At 46.3% G+C, this 12974-nt stretch overlaps 1 protein-coding gene across 2 annotated transcripts; it reads left to right on the forward strand.

Moving 5' to 3' along the window:
- The first annotated feature begins 852 nt into the window (after window positions 1–852).
- Window positions 853–10965, forward strand: LOC119958245. 2 transcript variants are annotated; one of them, XM_038786656.1, is made up of 4 exons: window positions 853–1529; window positions 3299–3406; window positions 5441–9027; window positions 10252–10965. In XM_038786656.1, the coding sequence occupies exons 2-4, from the start codon at window positions 3324–3326 to the stop codon at window positions 10362–10364; spliced, it is 3783 nt and encodes a 1260-aa protein (XP_038642584.1). In that variant the 5' UTR covers window positions 853–1529; window positions 3299–3323; the 3' UTR covers window positions 10365–10965. The 2 variants fall into 2 exon arrangements, with proteins under 2 accessions (XP_038642584.1, XP_038642585.1); XM_038786657.1 differs by lacking the exon at window positions 3299–3406.
- The last annotated feature ends 2009 nt before the right edge of the window (window positions 10966–12974 follow it).

Raw genomic sequence — 12974 nt, forward strand, 5'->3', positions numbered from 1 at the left:
ATAGGATGGGAATAGAGGGATACGGACCCCGGAAGTGTAGAAGATTTTAGTTTAGACGGGCAGCATGGTCGGCACAGACTTGGAGGGCCGAAGGGCCTGTTCCTGTGCTGTACTTTTCGTTGTTTGGAAGTACTAGCTTTCGGAGCGTAGCTCCTTCATCAGGTGAGTGGAAGTATTGAATGTCAATTTGGAGCCATGTCCACTGGTGCCCATTTTCGGGGTATCAGACTCCCCGGTGCTGCAGACGGGGGTGAAGACGGATGTTCCTGCCTTTGCCTCATTAATAGCCCAGAGACGAGTTCTGCTGGGGTGGAAGTCTCCCACTCCACCCAGTGTCTCAGCTTGGTTTGGTGACATCATATCGTTCTTGCATTAGGAGTAGGTCAGGTATACCATTAGGGGGCGGTAGAAGGGTTCTACCTAAGATGGCGGCCAATCATTTCCTTTTTTAAAGAACTAGTCATCGTCAATTGTTCAGGAGTTTGGTTTAGTTTTGGGGGATTAAGTTAATTAGTGCTTTTGAGTGTTTGTCATTGCAACTTAAATTAATTGCTTTATATTATTCTGTTTATCATGAAAAATTTTCAATCAACACATTGTAAAAAAATTGCTACATTAATTGTATTAATAATGGAATATTTCACCAACTGGAGTTAGGAGAAGTAAACATTTCGCTCTAATCTGTGCTTTACAGGACGAGTGCGGAACTGCCAATTGGCAACAGTTGCAGAGAAATATCTTGACCTTGTTGCCCAAAAGTGTGGGAGAGGGCGAAGGAGAATCTGTGGAAATTAAAATATTTGGGAATAAAACACAAGCGCAGTCGCAACAAATGTGAAGAGATGAACTGGGGCCTGGGCTGGAGATAGGAGAAAGTTAAACAAGCAACCCAGTCAATTTGTCAGAATTCCACCTGATCTCTCACTGTGACACTGTGGCTTCGCTCAATGGAGGAGGTTGAAATGGCTTTCATCCGAGATATGGCACCTCACACCCTTGTGTGACAAAATGGGAGGAATTCTTGCCTCGCCCTCCTTGGAACAAGTTCACCAAAACACGCCGAAATGTGTTCATTCCAAAAAATCATGATGTAATGATATCAGTGAGAGAGAGGGAAAGATAGCGGCCATCAATGTTTCTGCTGTCAGTACAACTTTCAGAACATGCTGACATCAACACTATGAGCAGAATGCTTTCAACTCATTACTTCCACATCAGGAGGAATTTGTGCAGAATTTGGTGGGAGTGTTGGTGCTCGAAAGCCCTTTTGACTCCAATCTGTGAAGTTTGTAATTATTACACTTTCGCAATAAATGACAAGTGTTGCCGATCTCAGTCGGAGTTGAATTCCATAGCACCAAGAGGGGAAGAAAAGAAAACACAGGACTTCATTAGAAAAAACTTTCAAATAATAACTCATTATTTGGAATCCAGCAAGGCGGTGAATTAAACAGTAGCTGGGGCAGAGCAACGGAAGGCGACACAGCGAGAGAGTGATACGGAGGGCTACACTATACATTCTTCAGTTGGTGAGTAGTTACATAGATTTGCCGTGTTTTCCAAATTCTACAGTAAATCTTCCCATGCACCAAAGTATGAAACTTGTTCAGAGCGCAACTCTGAGAAGATTTACTTCATGCTCCCTCATTTCGAATGGAACAATTGTTGGTTTTGTGAAACAAAATAGCTTACATTAGGGATGAAACTTATTATCTGGGCACCATTATTGGATTGATGGCTTGGTTTTTAAAATTTACATTTTTTGCACCAATTCCTTTTTATCATTGCTTTTCTCCTGGAAGTTTCTGAATTTCAAACCTACTCCGTATCAAATAAATTAATACTTGACAAAAGAAAGATTTGCATTTACATGGCGCCTTTCATTGATTTGCGACGTGGGCAAAGTGCTCGACAGCCCATGAAGTTCTTTTAAAATCATAAGACATAGGAGCAGAATTAGGCCACTCGCCCGTCCATGCTACCCGTCTAAACTACAATCTTCTACACTTCCTGTGTCCGTATTCCTCTATTCCCATCCTATTCATGTATTTGCCAAGATGCTCCTTAAACGTCACTATCGTCCCTGCTTCCACCACCTCCTCCGGCAGCGAGTTCCAGGCACCCACTACCCTCTGTGTAAAAAAACTTGCCTCGTAAATCTCCTCTAAACCTTGCCCCTCATACCTTAAACTTATGCCCCCTAGTAATTGACCCCTCTACCCTGGGAAAAAGTCTCTGACCATCCGCTCTGTCTATGCCCCTCATAATTTTGTAGACCTCTATCAGGTCGCCCCTCAACCTCCGTCATTCCAGTGAGAACAAACCGAGTTTATTCAACCTCTCCTCATAGCTAATGCCCTCCATACCAGGCAACATCCTGGTAAATCTCTTCTGCACCCTCTCTAAAGCCTCCACATCCTTCTGGTAGTGTGGCGACCAGAATTGAACATTATACTCCAAGTGTGGCCTAACTAAGGTTCTATACAACTGCAACATGTCTTGACAACTCTTATACTCAATGCCCCGGCCAATGAAGGCAAGCATGCCGTATGCCTTCTTGATCTGTGGACCTGTACACCTAGATCTCTCTGACTTGTTCTCTTATTTTTGTTCTCCATTTCCCCTTCAGTATTTTTGAAGTATTGTCCCTGATGTAAAGCACAAAATGTGATGGGCAAATGGTGCACAGCAAGATCCCGAAACAGCACTGCGATAATGACCAGATAATCTATCTCCCCCCCCCCTGAAGTACTGTACAGCACTGACAGTCTAATCCTGGCTGATATCTCTGAAATGGAGCTTGAGCCATTTTTAGAAAATTTAAAGAACCCAATTCTTTTTTTCCAATTAAGGGGCAATTTAGCGTGGCCAATCACCTACCCTGCACATCTTTGGGTTGTGGGGGTGAAACCCACGCAGACACGGGGAGAATGTGCAAACTCCACACGGACAGTGACCCAGAGCCGGGATTGCACCCGGGACCTCGGTGCCGTAAGGCAGCAGTGCTAACCACTGCACCACCATGCTGCCCAGGGCTTGAACCATGACCTTATGATTCAAATGATCATGCTCCCCACTGAACAATGGCCGCTGTGCACTGCTTCCAGTCCCGAATCGCATCCCTGTGTACAGAAGGCCTGCTGCTCTGAAGTGGAGCTTTGAGCAATGGGAATTATTGTCGTACGAAGACAGACACATTTCAGTACATATAGAATAAAGCACTATGGTATTCAGCAGTATATTGATATCCAAGCGTCTTTTTCTCCTTGTGATTGAATCATTTTGCTCCCCTTTGAAGGTGAAAATTAAAAAAAAGAGAGTAAATGAACTCTGGAATGAGGGATTATGACAACTATGGCAACTATGGCTCTCTGGGTAGATATGGGACCTTTCCTGGGAGATCCACGTAAGCACCAATGAATTTGTTCATCTTATAGAGGATAAGGAATATGTTTGAGTAAGTGTTTAAGTTCCAGTTTGGTCACTTGCCTGGAGCAATGATTTCAAAAGTGGTTTGGAAATGAACATGTGCTGGGACACTGCTCCATATATTAAGCTAGTGGCATATTTTTAGTTGTGACTAAGTTCTAACCCGCGTCATCTGTCCTAGTTACACTTGATGCTCTAACCTTCAATGGAGCTATATATAGGCCTCTTAGAGAGCACACAATCGTCATTCACCTGGCAGACTAGGCAAATGCTGCTCTTATTCAAGCACAGACTATATAACTGGAATGTCCATTTGATGCCTGAATGGTTTCCATACATACAATGCAAATAAAACAATTAGATTAGATGTGGAACCTTGACCCATCAAAATAAAGGAACAGGCTAATCTGCCAATTAATTTGATGTGGTGTGACATGATAATTAAAGGTCAAAGGTATCAGTAAAATTGAAAGCTGATGCCCTCAACCATACAGGCCAATTTTTAGTACGTCTTTCCCGATTACAGAATCTGTAGCTTCACATCATTAAACAATTGACGTACTCGAACATCCCAGCTTGTGTAATTATCAGAATCCAGCATTAAAAGCTCCATTTGTACTGATTTATTTTTAAGAATTCCTTCTTGGGATGTGGCGCCACTGGCCAGGATTTATTGTCCATCCCTAACTGCCCTTCAGAGTAAAAAAGCAACAGGTTTTTACAAAGCAGAGATTTAACTCGTGACCCGGACTTTGTAGTTAGTAATGACTGGGAAACAGCCAGTACTCGCTGCTATTGCTCCACTAAAAGTGGCAGCGGCTTCTGGAGTCTGCCCATAAGCAGAGTAACATCCAGAAGTTGCTGTCGGTGAATCTAGAGACACGTTTTATAATGTCATTCTAAGATACACCGCCAGGTTTGATCATTAGGCTCTCTGGAGGTGGCTGCTCTTAGCTGGAGAGTAGGGGTGCCTCTGTGTCTCCTGTGTACTGGAAGGGGAAAATTGGCATCCAGTTCAGCCAGGATCGAGAGATATTAGGAACTTAGACCCAGAAATGGTGTCCAAGATGTAGCAGGCAATCTAGGGGCTAAAAAGACTGCTAGCAGCAGAGGTAGAGGGATATGCCCATAGCCTCAGTTACCTTGCCCCATACAGACTTAACCTCGGTCGTGAGAATACACAGGATGATGCATTCAAGATCCATTGTCATTCGGGGCAACCTTGTTTGATTTTTACATTTCTACCCAATTAAAGGGCAATTTAGCATGGCCAATCCACCTACATCCATAATATAATAGATGGGTTTGTTCATCAGCTCCAGGCTTATAATACTAATCTTTTAAAAAATAAGTTTAGAGTACCCAATTATACATATTCTTTTCCAATTAAGGGGCAATTTAGCGTGGCCAATCCACCTACCCTGCATATCTTTGGGTTGTGGGGGTGAAACCCACGCAGACACGGGGAGAATGTGCAAACTCCACATGGACAGTGACCCAGGGCCGGGATTCGAACCCGGGTCCTCAGCGCCGTAGTCCCAGTGCTAACCACTGCACCACATGCAGGCATAATAATAATCTTTAATAATAATCTTTATTAGTGTCACAAGTAGGCTTACATTAACACTGCAATGAAGTTACTGTGAAAAGCCCCTAGTCGCCACATTCCGGCGCCTGTTCGGGTCACAGAGGGAGAATTCAGAATGTCCAATTCACCTAACAGCACGTTTTTTGGGACTGTGGGAGGAAACCAGAGCACCCGGAGGAAACCCACGCAGACACGGGGAGAATGTGCAGACTCCGCACAGACAGTGACCCAAGCCGGGAATCGAACCTGCGACCCTGGTACTGTGAAGCAACAGTGCAAACCACTATGCTGCCCGATATGATTATGATGAACAGTGAACAAATACTCAGCCTTATGAATCTTAGTCTTGAAGGATATATTTGTTATTGCATTTCATTCACTTCACCCAGAAGTAATACCATATTGATTTGTTTTTGCTTGCAGTTATTGGGAAAAAGCTTTGATGCCTCCTCTGGCCTCGGTGAGAATGGAGAGAGAAGTGAACTCCAGGAGGCAAAACGAACCAATTCCAAACATTTTGCAGGATTCCACAAATCGAGGGGACCCCCACTACAGAAATGGACAGGGCGACCCCCGGGCTCACCGGTGCCAAGCCGGCATGTCCAGCAAAGTAGCGACGGGCAAAGACGTGAATGCGCCCAAGTACGTGGGGCACTGGGACAGGGGAGGCCTGGAAGACCTGGAAATATGGGAGTCGAAAGAGAAAAGGGACATGTGCTACATGAGGCCGCAGGAGGCATGGGAAAGCAGCATGAACTTGAGAAGAGGCTGGAATTCTCCCGAGCAGTTCAAAAGGCCACTGGGACATCAGCAAAAGCAGGCTCGTCGACCGCTGCCTCTACTCTATGAGCCAATCGATGAGGAATGGGAGCCCCTGTACATAAGGGATTTGCCCCAATCGCCTCCCCTCAACCAACCCGCTGATTCCAGACAGGCCGAGGTTTATCCATTTTCTAAAGAGCATTGGACAAGAGACCACTGGCCCCACAGAGAAGCTGCCAATCTATCAGACTACACACAGCTTGGCCCCCAGACAGAGCCATCAGAAAGGAGAATTCTTCCATCGCCCAGTAGTTTCGAAGGCAAAGGCTACAAAGAACGCCCCCTGAAACCTCCAAGCTACGAGATGTACTTGCAGATGAAAGTGAGAGCGGATCAGGAGAGGAAAATTGCACAGTTGGAGAACTACCAGAGGAACATGCAGAAAAGTCCAGCTCCTGTTCACAAGACCACCAGCTTTCCAGGCCATTATGAGATGCCTCAATATATGTGCCAGCAAGCATTGGGGGGAGAGAGAAAACCTCAGGGCGGTTATGGTGTTTTCGGATCGAATGTGAAAACCGCATTTCCAGCCAGAAATCCGGACTCATTTGATGGCGAACGAGACCGAATTTATCCCCCAGCTTCAGAACTAGGATTTAAATCTCCACAGGATGGCTTTGCAAACGTGACTGCCGACAGACCCAATTGTTCTCAAGTTAGTAGAAATGAGAAAATGGGCCAGGTCCATCAGAAGAGAAAATGTATCGATCCTGAACGTTATGGTGCACTGGTAACTGAACGAGACCCTGGCACCAGTTATGGTGGCTGGCGCACCATGGATGCATATCTATCTCCCGGAGTTACACAGCGCCCAGGAGATGTGAGCTTCCCACTTTATCACACGTCTGGAAAAAGCGGCAAGGAGAAACAGAAACGATCTGATCTGAAACATGGAGGTATGAAAGCGCCAAATCCACATATTGAATCGGACGGTTGGCTTCAAGACGAGGATATAGAGAACCAGGCGATGAACAGGATGAAGGGGGATGTCCTTCGAAGTAAAAGAGGTGAAGTTGTCTTCTGTCTAATCTCGAGGCCCGATAGCAGTCAGAAGGCCCAGGACCCGAGGTCGCATACACTGCCCAAAGTTGGCAGGAAGTCAGATGTGCCAAGCTGGCCAGATGGGCTTGAGTCACCCCTGTTGACCCAGCGCGAGAGACGCTTTTCTGAGCTTCAAGGTTCTAACTCTGCCAACATGGAGGCAGGAAGACCTCCAGATTGTGTGGAAGCACACGCTTACCCAAGCAAGCAGGAGTTTCATCCAGACACGATGAAATTTAGAAGCGCCAACCATGATATTGAGACACATGGCTGGCGGAATCTGAATTATACTTCAAATTCAGACCACCACTTCAGTGCTGGCAATACGCAGGCACCTGGAGAAAGGACGAGACAGCAGCTTGCTCCTGGAGATGGGGAAGGAATGACAAGGTGGAGAGACCCTGAGAACGCAATGAGAAAAGAGAGATTTGATCAAAGGAGTGCTGAATGGTCAGTGAGTGGTTTGCAGGTAGCGGCGCAAGAGGGTGCCCAGTGGGACAGAGGCTGCAGGAGAAAGGAAATGGGGCTGATGTCGCCCAGTAATAGATGTGGGCCAGACGGCATTGGACATGACAGGATAGTGTCGGCTTTGGAATGGAAGGTACTTGGGAAGCCCCGGTCTGTGAAGAGACAGGCTTGGGATGTTTCGCTGGACGGTGAGCAGCAACACTTTGGCAGCAAACGGCTCACCGTAGCGAATCAGCAGAGAGAAAGGAAGCTTCCAGAATGGAAGGAGCCATTGCGCTCTTCAGTGAGAACAGCTAATCGGTTCAACCGTGAAGGCGTGACACGGGGCCCAGCACACGATGGGGTATTCATTATCGACGCCAGCACTGCAATCGTTAAAGTGGAATACATTCCTTCGCCAAAGAAAGAACGTGTGAGATTCTCATCCCCGATAGAAGTTGAAGGTTTCACAGCTTCACTTGAACAGGATACCCTCCCTGACAGTAGGAAGGCCATTGACTGGAGTGCAACGGGAGACGTAAGTGAGAGAGTGAGAGGGATAGCCCAAGGCATGGCACCATTGAGAGAAATCACTGGCAGCCAATCTAACAGCAGAGATTCTGAGAGCACTAAGAGGGATCTGGAGACAAAGGAAGATCCAATCCCCCCTCCCAAAGTGAAGGAAAGCATGGAGAAAAGGGCCAGTCGTATATTGGGTCTTCCCAATGTGGACACCGATTCCATGGAACTTCTGGTAGAGACGGGGCCTGTGCCAGAGGAGACGCACAGTGAAGTGGCTGGGGAGCTTCCCACAGAGAAGAGGCCAGGACAGTGGATTGCTGACCGTGTGGATGGGTTTGAGAGCAAGATAGGCTGTGATGGGTTGAAAGATCCCGAACCAGCAACTATTGGCACCTTGCAGCCGCTTGGTGTTGCCCCTGACTTACTGGATGAGGCGAGGTTCAATGGAGAGACCGGTGATAAGACCCCTATCCCTGAGGAGAGTCAAACACAGCAAGAAATTTCACAAGACGAAACCTCCTGGGCCCCTGTGGAACCCGGGCCCAGCGCAGAGAATGAGGAAGACTTGGAGCACCCGGGTCTTTGGAAGGATGGCGAGCAGGAAGCTGAGCCAGCTGCTCAGGATCTGCACGACATGGTGTTTGAGTCGCTTTCCCGGATCCGGCGTCACACGGCTCCCGATTCGGAGTCGGATGGTGAAGAGGTGGGGCAGCCCCTCACCCCAGACAAGAGTGAAGAGGGCGAGGTGCTGTCTCCGAGCAGCGGGGGCAGTAGCGCCTCCTCAGACACTGTGATCATGTGCAGCCAGGCAGGCCAGAGTGAGGAAGCACTGGATACAATGGACGGGGAAAGTGATGTCTCCGCTCCAGAACAGGAAGGAAAGGCAGCGAGCCCACAGGAAAACACTGACGATCAGAAGGTGCAACAGTTGGTAGATACAGACTCCAGGACACACCAACACCAGGAGGTGGAAGCAGAAGAATTCTACATGCGAGAGACCTTGCTGAAGGAGCTGTCAGAGGACCAGGGGGAAAGTCTGCCAGGAGATGGCAGTGCCACAAGTACCAACCTCGTAGAGCCATCCAGTGGTGCTGGGAGTCCGGAATGTGCCCAGATGGTGCTTGGAACAGACAACGCGAGCAACTCTGACACTGAAATAGATGGAAGTGACTCTGCAGGTAGGTGACCTCCTGACTGTGAGCTGATTGGAAACAGTAAAGCCGCCATACTCCCAGATGACCATCGCTGCTTTCCCCTTTGAGGGGGAGAGCTGACTGGTGGTGATTTAACTTGAGGATCATCACACCTCAGGCGAGGGTCAAGGTTGAGAAGGCGGAGCCTTCCAGAATAAGTTGATTGAATTGGAGTCTTGTCCCCATTTACAGGACAATATGTGGGTTTTACTGAAAGTAAATCAGAGTGTGTTGGTCGTTACCCCTTCAGCAAAGATTCACCCTTTAGTTTGCCTGAGATTATTAATACACACCACCCTGTACTCACCCCCACCTCCTGTTAGTCTCACTTGACTGTCAGATCTCATACTGAAACCAATTTGACATTTTATTTCCATTCTCATCCAACATATCTGACTGAACTTTGGCTCAGACATCTATATCTCCCTAAATCCCGATTGACGGGTCTTTCTTTTCTTTAATGTAAATTTAGAGTATCCAATTCATTTTTCCAATTAAGGGGCAATTTAGTGTGGCCAATCCACCTACTCTGCACATCTTTGGGTTGTGGGGGTGAAACCCACGCAGACACAGGGAGAATGTGCAAACTCCACATGGACAGTGACCCAGGGCTGGGATTCGAACCTGGGACCTCGGCAGTGCTAACCATTGCGCCACCGTGGCTCCCTCTTGTCTTCCCAAACCTCATTTAATGCAATCGCTCGCGAATTCATCCTGCAATTTCTTTTTACATATCCTATTAAATCTGCTCAAGCTCACTGAACGCCAGGTGAAACTGGACCAGTGTGTTGCATTCAAAATTCACTTTTTCTATTAAACTGCATCCAAATGATCCCACGGGTGATTTCACGGATGGAGTGGCGTCCATTGTACATTTTTGTTTTGGAAAAATATGCTTTAGTCATCAAATATCTAAAAGAACATTACAAAATGACCACCACAGAATGTGCAATGATATTCAAATTATCCGCATAGATCGGAGGTATTTTGATACAGTTGTGACACATGTAATATTTACTGATCACATTGAATGTAAGTCATACAGCCCGAGGCCAGTTGTATGTAGTTTGAGAAGCTGGTTGAATGGACTGTGAATCTTGCCTGTTCTTCGCCTAACTGGTTGCCGAGACAGGCAGCTCATTTATTTTGCTGATATTTTGTTCTCCTTTCCCAATCATTTCCTTAACATTGTGGTTGTTTGTTGGACAGGGGAAAGTGATGCCAAGTGCACTGGCGAGGTAGGTATAGAAGAGATGGAAATCCGGTGCAGTATCAGTAACAAGTGCTGCAACAAAGGAGGAGTAAAAACACTACAGATGTAAGCTTTCCTTTTGCTAGATCGGAATATGCATGCACAGAATGAAGACACTAAATTTAGAGAGGAACACAATTTATGTAAGTCTCTGCAATGGGTCCCATTGTAAATAATTCTGTACAAGGTGGTTTTGGGAGATGTAATGCAAATTACAGATAGGCAGAGATCGCATTGCTGAATCCCATTCCTTACATAATTTCACCAATAATAACCTGTGTTTGGAAAATCCCACTCAATGTATAATGGACCATGTATCATACATTGAAGTATATACATTAGGTAGCAAAATGGACATGAACTCATGCAATACATACTGAAATCTTCAAATTCATGGAAGTGAAATCGCATTCATTGTGGTATAAAAGACATAGTGGGTGTTACCTTGTGTAGGAAATAACACACACACTGAATAATGAAACATGTATCATATATGTTGTGTGGCATTACCACCGTGCTAATTGGGATGGATTTTGAACAGATGTAGCAACTCAAACTGGGCATCCATGAGGAGCTGTGGGCCATCAGCAGCAGCAGAATTGTATCCAACCACAATCTGTAACCTCATGGCCCAGCATATCCCCCACTCTACCATAACCACCAAACCAGGGGATCAACCCTGGTTCAATGAAGAGTGTCAGGAATAATACCAGGCATACTGAAAAATGAGGTGTCAACCTGGTGAAGCTACAACACAGAACTACTTGTGTCAAACAGCATAAGCAGCAAGTTATAGACAGAGCTCAGCGATTCCACAACCAATGATCTAAGCTCTGTAGCCCTGCCACATCCAGCTGTGAATGGTGATGGACAGCTAAACAACTCACTGGAGGCTCCATAAATATCCCCATCCTCAATGATGGAGGAGCCCATCACATCTGCAAAAGACACGGCTGAAGCATTCGCAACAATCTTCAGCCAGAAGTGCCGAGTGGATAATCCATCTCGGCTCCTCCAGAGGTCCCAGCATCACAGATGTCAGTCTTCAGCCAATTTGATTCACTCCACGTGATGTCCAAACGGCTGAAGGCCCTGGATACTGCAAAGGCTCTGGGCCCTGACAATATCCCAGCAATAGTACTGAAGGACCTGTGCTCCAGAACTTGCCCCACCCCTAGCCAAGCTGTTCCAGTCCAGATACAACACTGGTATCTACCCAGCAATGTGGGAAATTGCCCAGGTATGTCCTGTACACAAGAAACAGAACAAATTCAACCCGGCCAATTACTGCCCTATCAGTCTACTCTCCATCATCAGCAAAGTGATGTGAGGAGACATCAACAGCGGCACTTACTCAGCAATAACCTGCTCACTGACACTCAGTTTGGGTTCCTCCCAGGGTCACTCAGCTCCTGACCTCATTACAGCCTTGGTTCAAACATGGACAAAAGAGCTGACTGCCAGAGGTGAGGTGAGAGTGACTGTCCTTGACATCAAGGCAGCATTTGACCGAGTGTGGCATCAAGGAGCCCCAGCTAAACTGGAGTCAATTATGCCACTGGTTGTGAAAGGTCTGAAACATGCTTCTAGATACTGCCGTCTCCTTCCCCAAGGCCACACGGCTGTGAATATAGCCACAGCCAAGGACAGACAGTCAGCTACCTGGACCTATCCCTTATTTATATGTACTCACAGACCATTGATAGCCATCATTGTTTCTCTTAACCTTAAAGTAAAAGTAAAGTTGCCACAGTCCCAGATGACCATAGGCTGCTTTCCCCTGTGAGGGGGGGAGAGCTGACTGGTGGTGGTTTAACCTGAGGGTCACCACACCTCAGGCGAGGGGCAAGGTTGAGAGGGCGGATGTACAGTTGTGCAGTCTTTAAAAATAAACTGCAGGATTTAAAGTTTATGAAGATTAAGATCAAGGTATAATTTATATTCCAAACCGAATTCCACATTTCTGCTCAGTCTGGCGATCGATCGTTTGAGACCACCTATTGCCAGAATAAATCAGCTTGGTTCGTGTATTGAATGCTCACTGCTGGAAGCAGGGGGGAGTGTAACAAAATAAAAGACATTTAATACAAAATTTGCAAGAGCACGCTTAAACCTATTTATCCAGTCACACTTTCTCGGCCTAAAATGCCCGTAAGAAGTCTGACAACACCAGGTTAAAGTCCAACAGGTTTGTTTCAATCACTAGCTTTCGGAGCACTGCTCCTTCCTCAGGTGAATGAAGAGGTATGTTCCAGAAACATATATATAGACAAAGGCAAAGATGAAAGACAATGCTTTGAATGCGATGCCACTCGAACAGACAGTGACCCAGTGTGGAATCGAACCTGGGACCCTGGCACTGTGAAGCCACAGTGCTAACCACTATGCTACTGTGCTGCCCTAATCAGAGAAACTTGCTTCACTGTCTCTGGGGCGATCTCTTACAAATATATCTCCAGAGTCACGGTGAAAGTATTAGACAGCCTGATAATTTAGAGTTAATGAAGTATTTGCTGTGACTTAATCGATCTGAACCAATTGAAGCCATGTTAGTTCCGACTTTCGTTTTAAAGTATTATCTTAACCCTTGAAGTAATTGCAATTGATCAGGATGTAGAGACTGTGCTTTGTGCTATTACCAATCCTTTGGTTTTCGATGTAAAGGTTCTTATTGTAACAT

This window comes from Scyliorhinus canicula, chromosome 28, assembly GCF_902713615.1.
Source record: "Scyliorhinus canicula chromosome 28, sScyCan1.1, whole genome shotgun sequence".
In the NCBI taxonomy this organism is placed as follows: domain Eukaryota; kingdom Metazoa; phylum Chordata; class Chondrichthyes; order Carcharhiniformes; family Scyliorhinidae; genus Scyliorhinus; species Scyliorhinus canicula.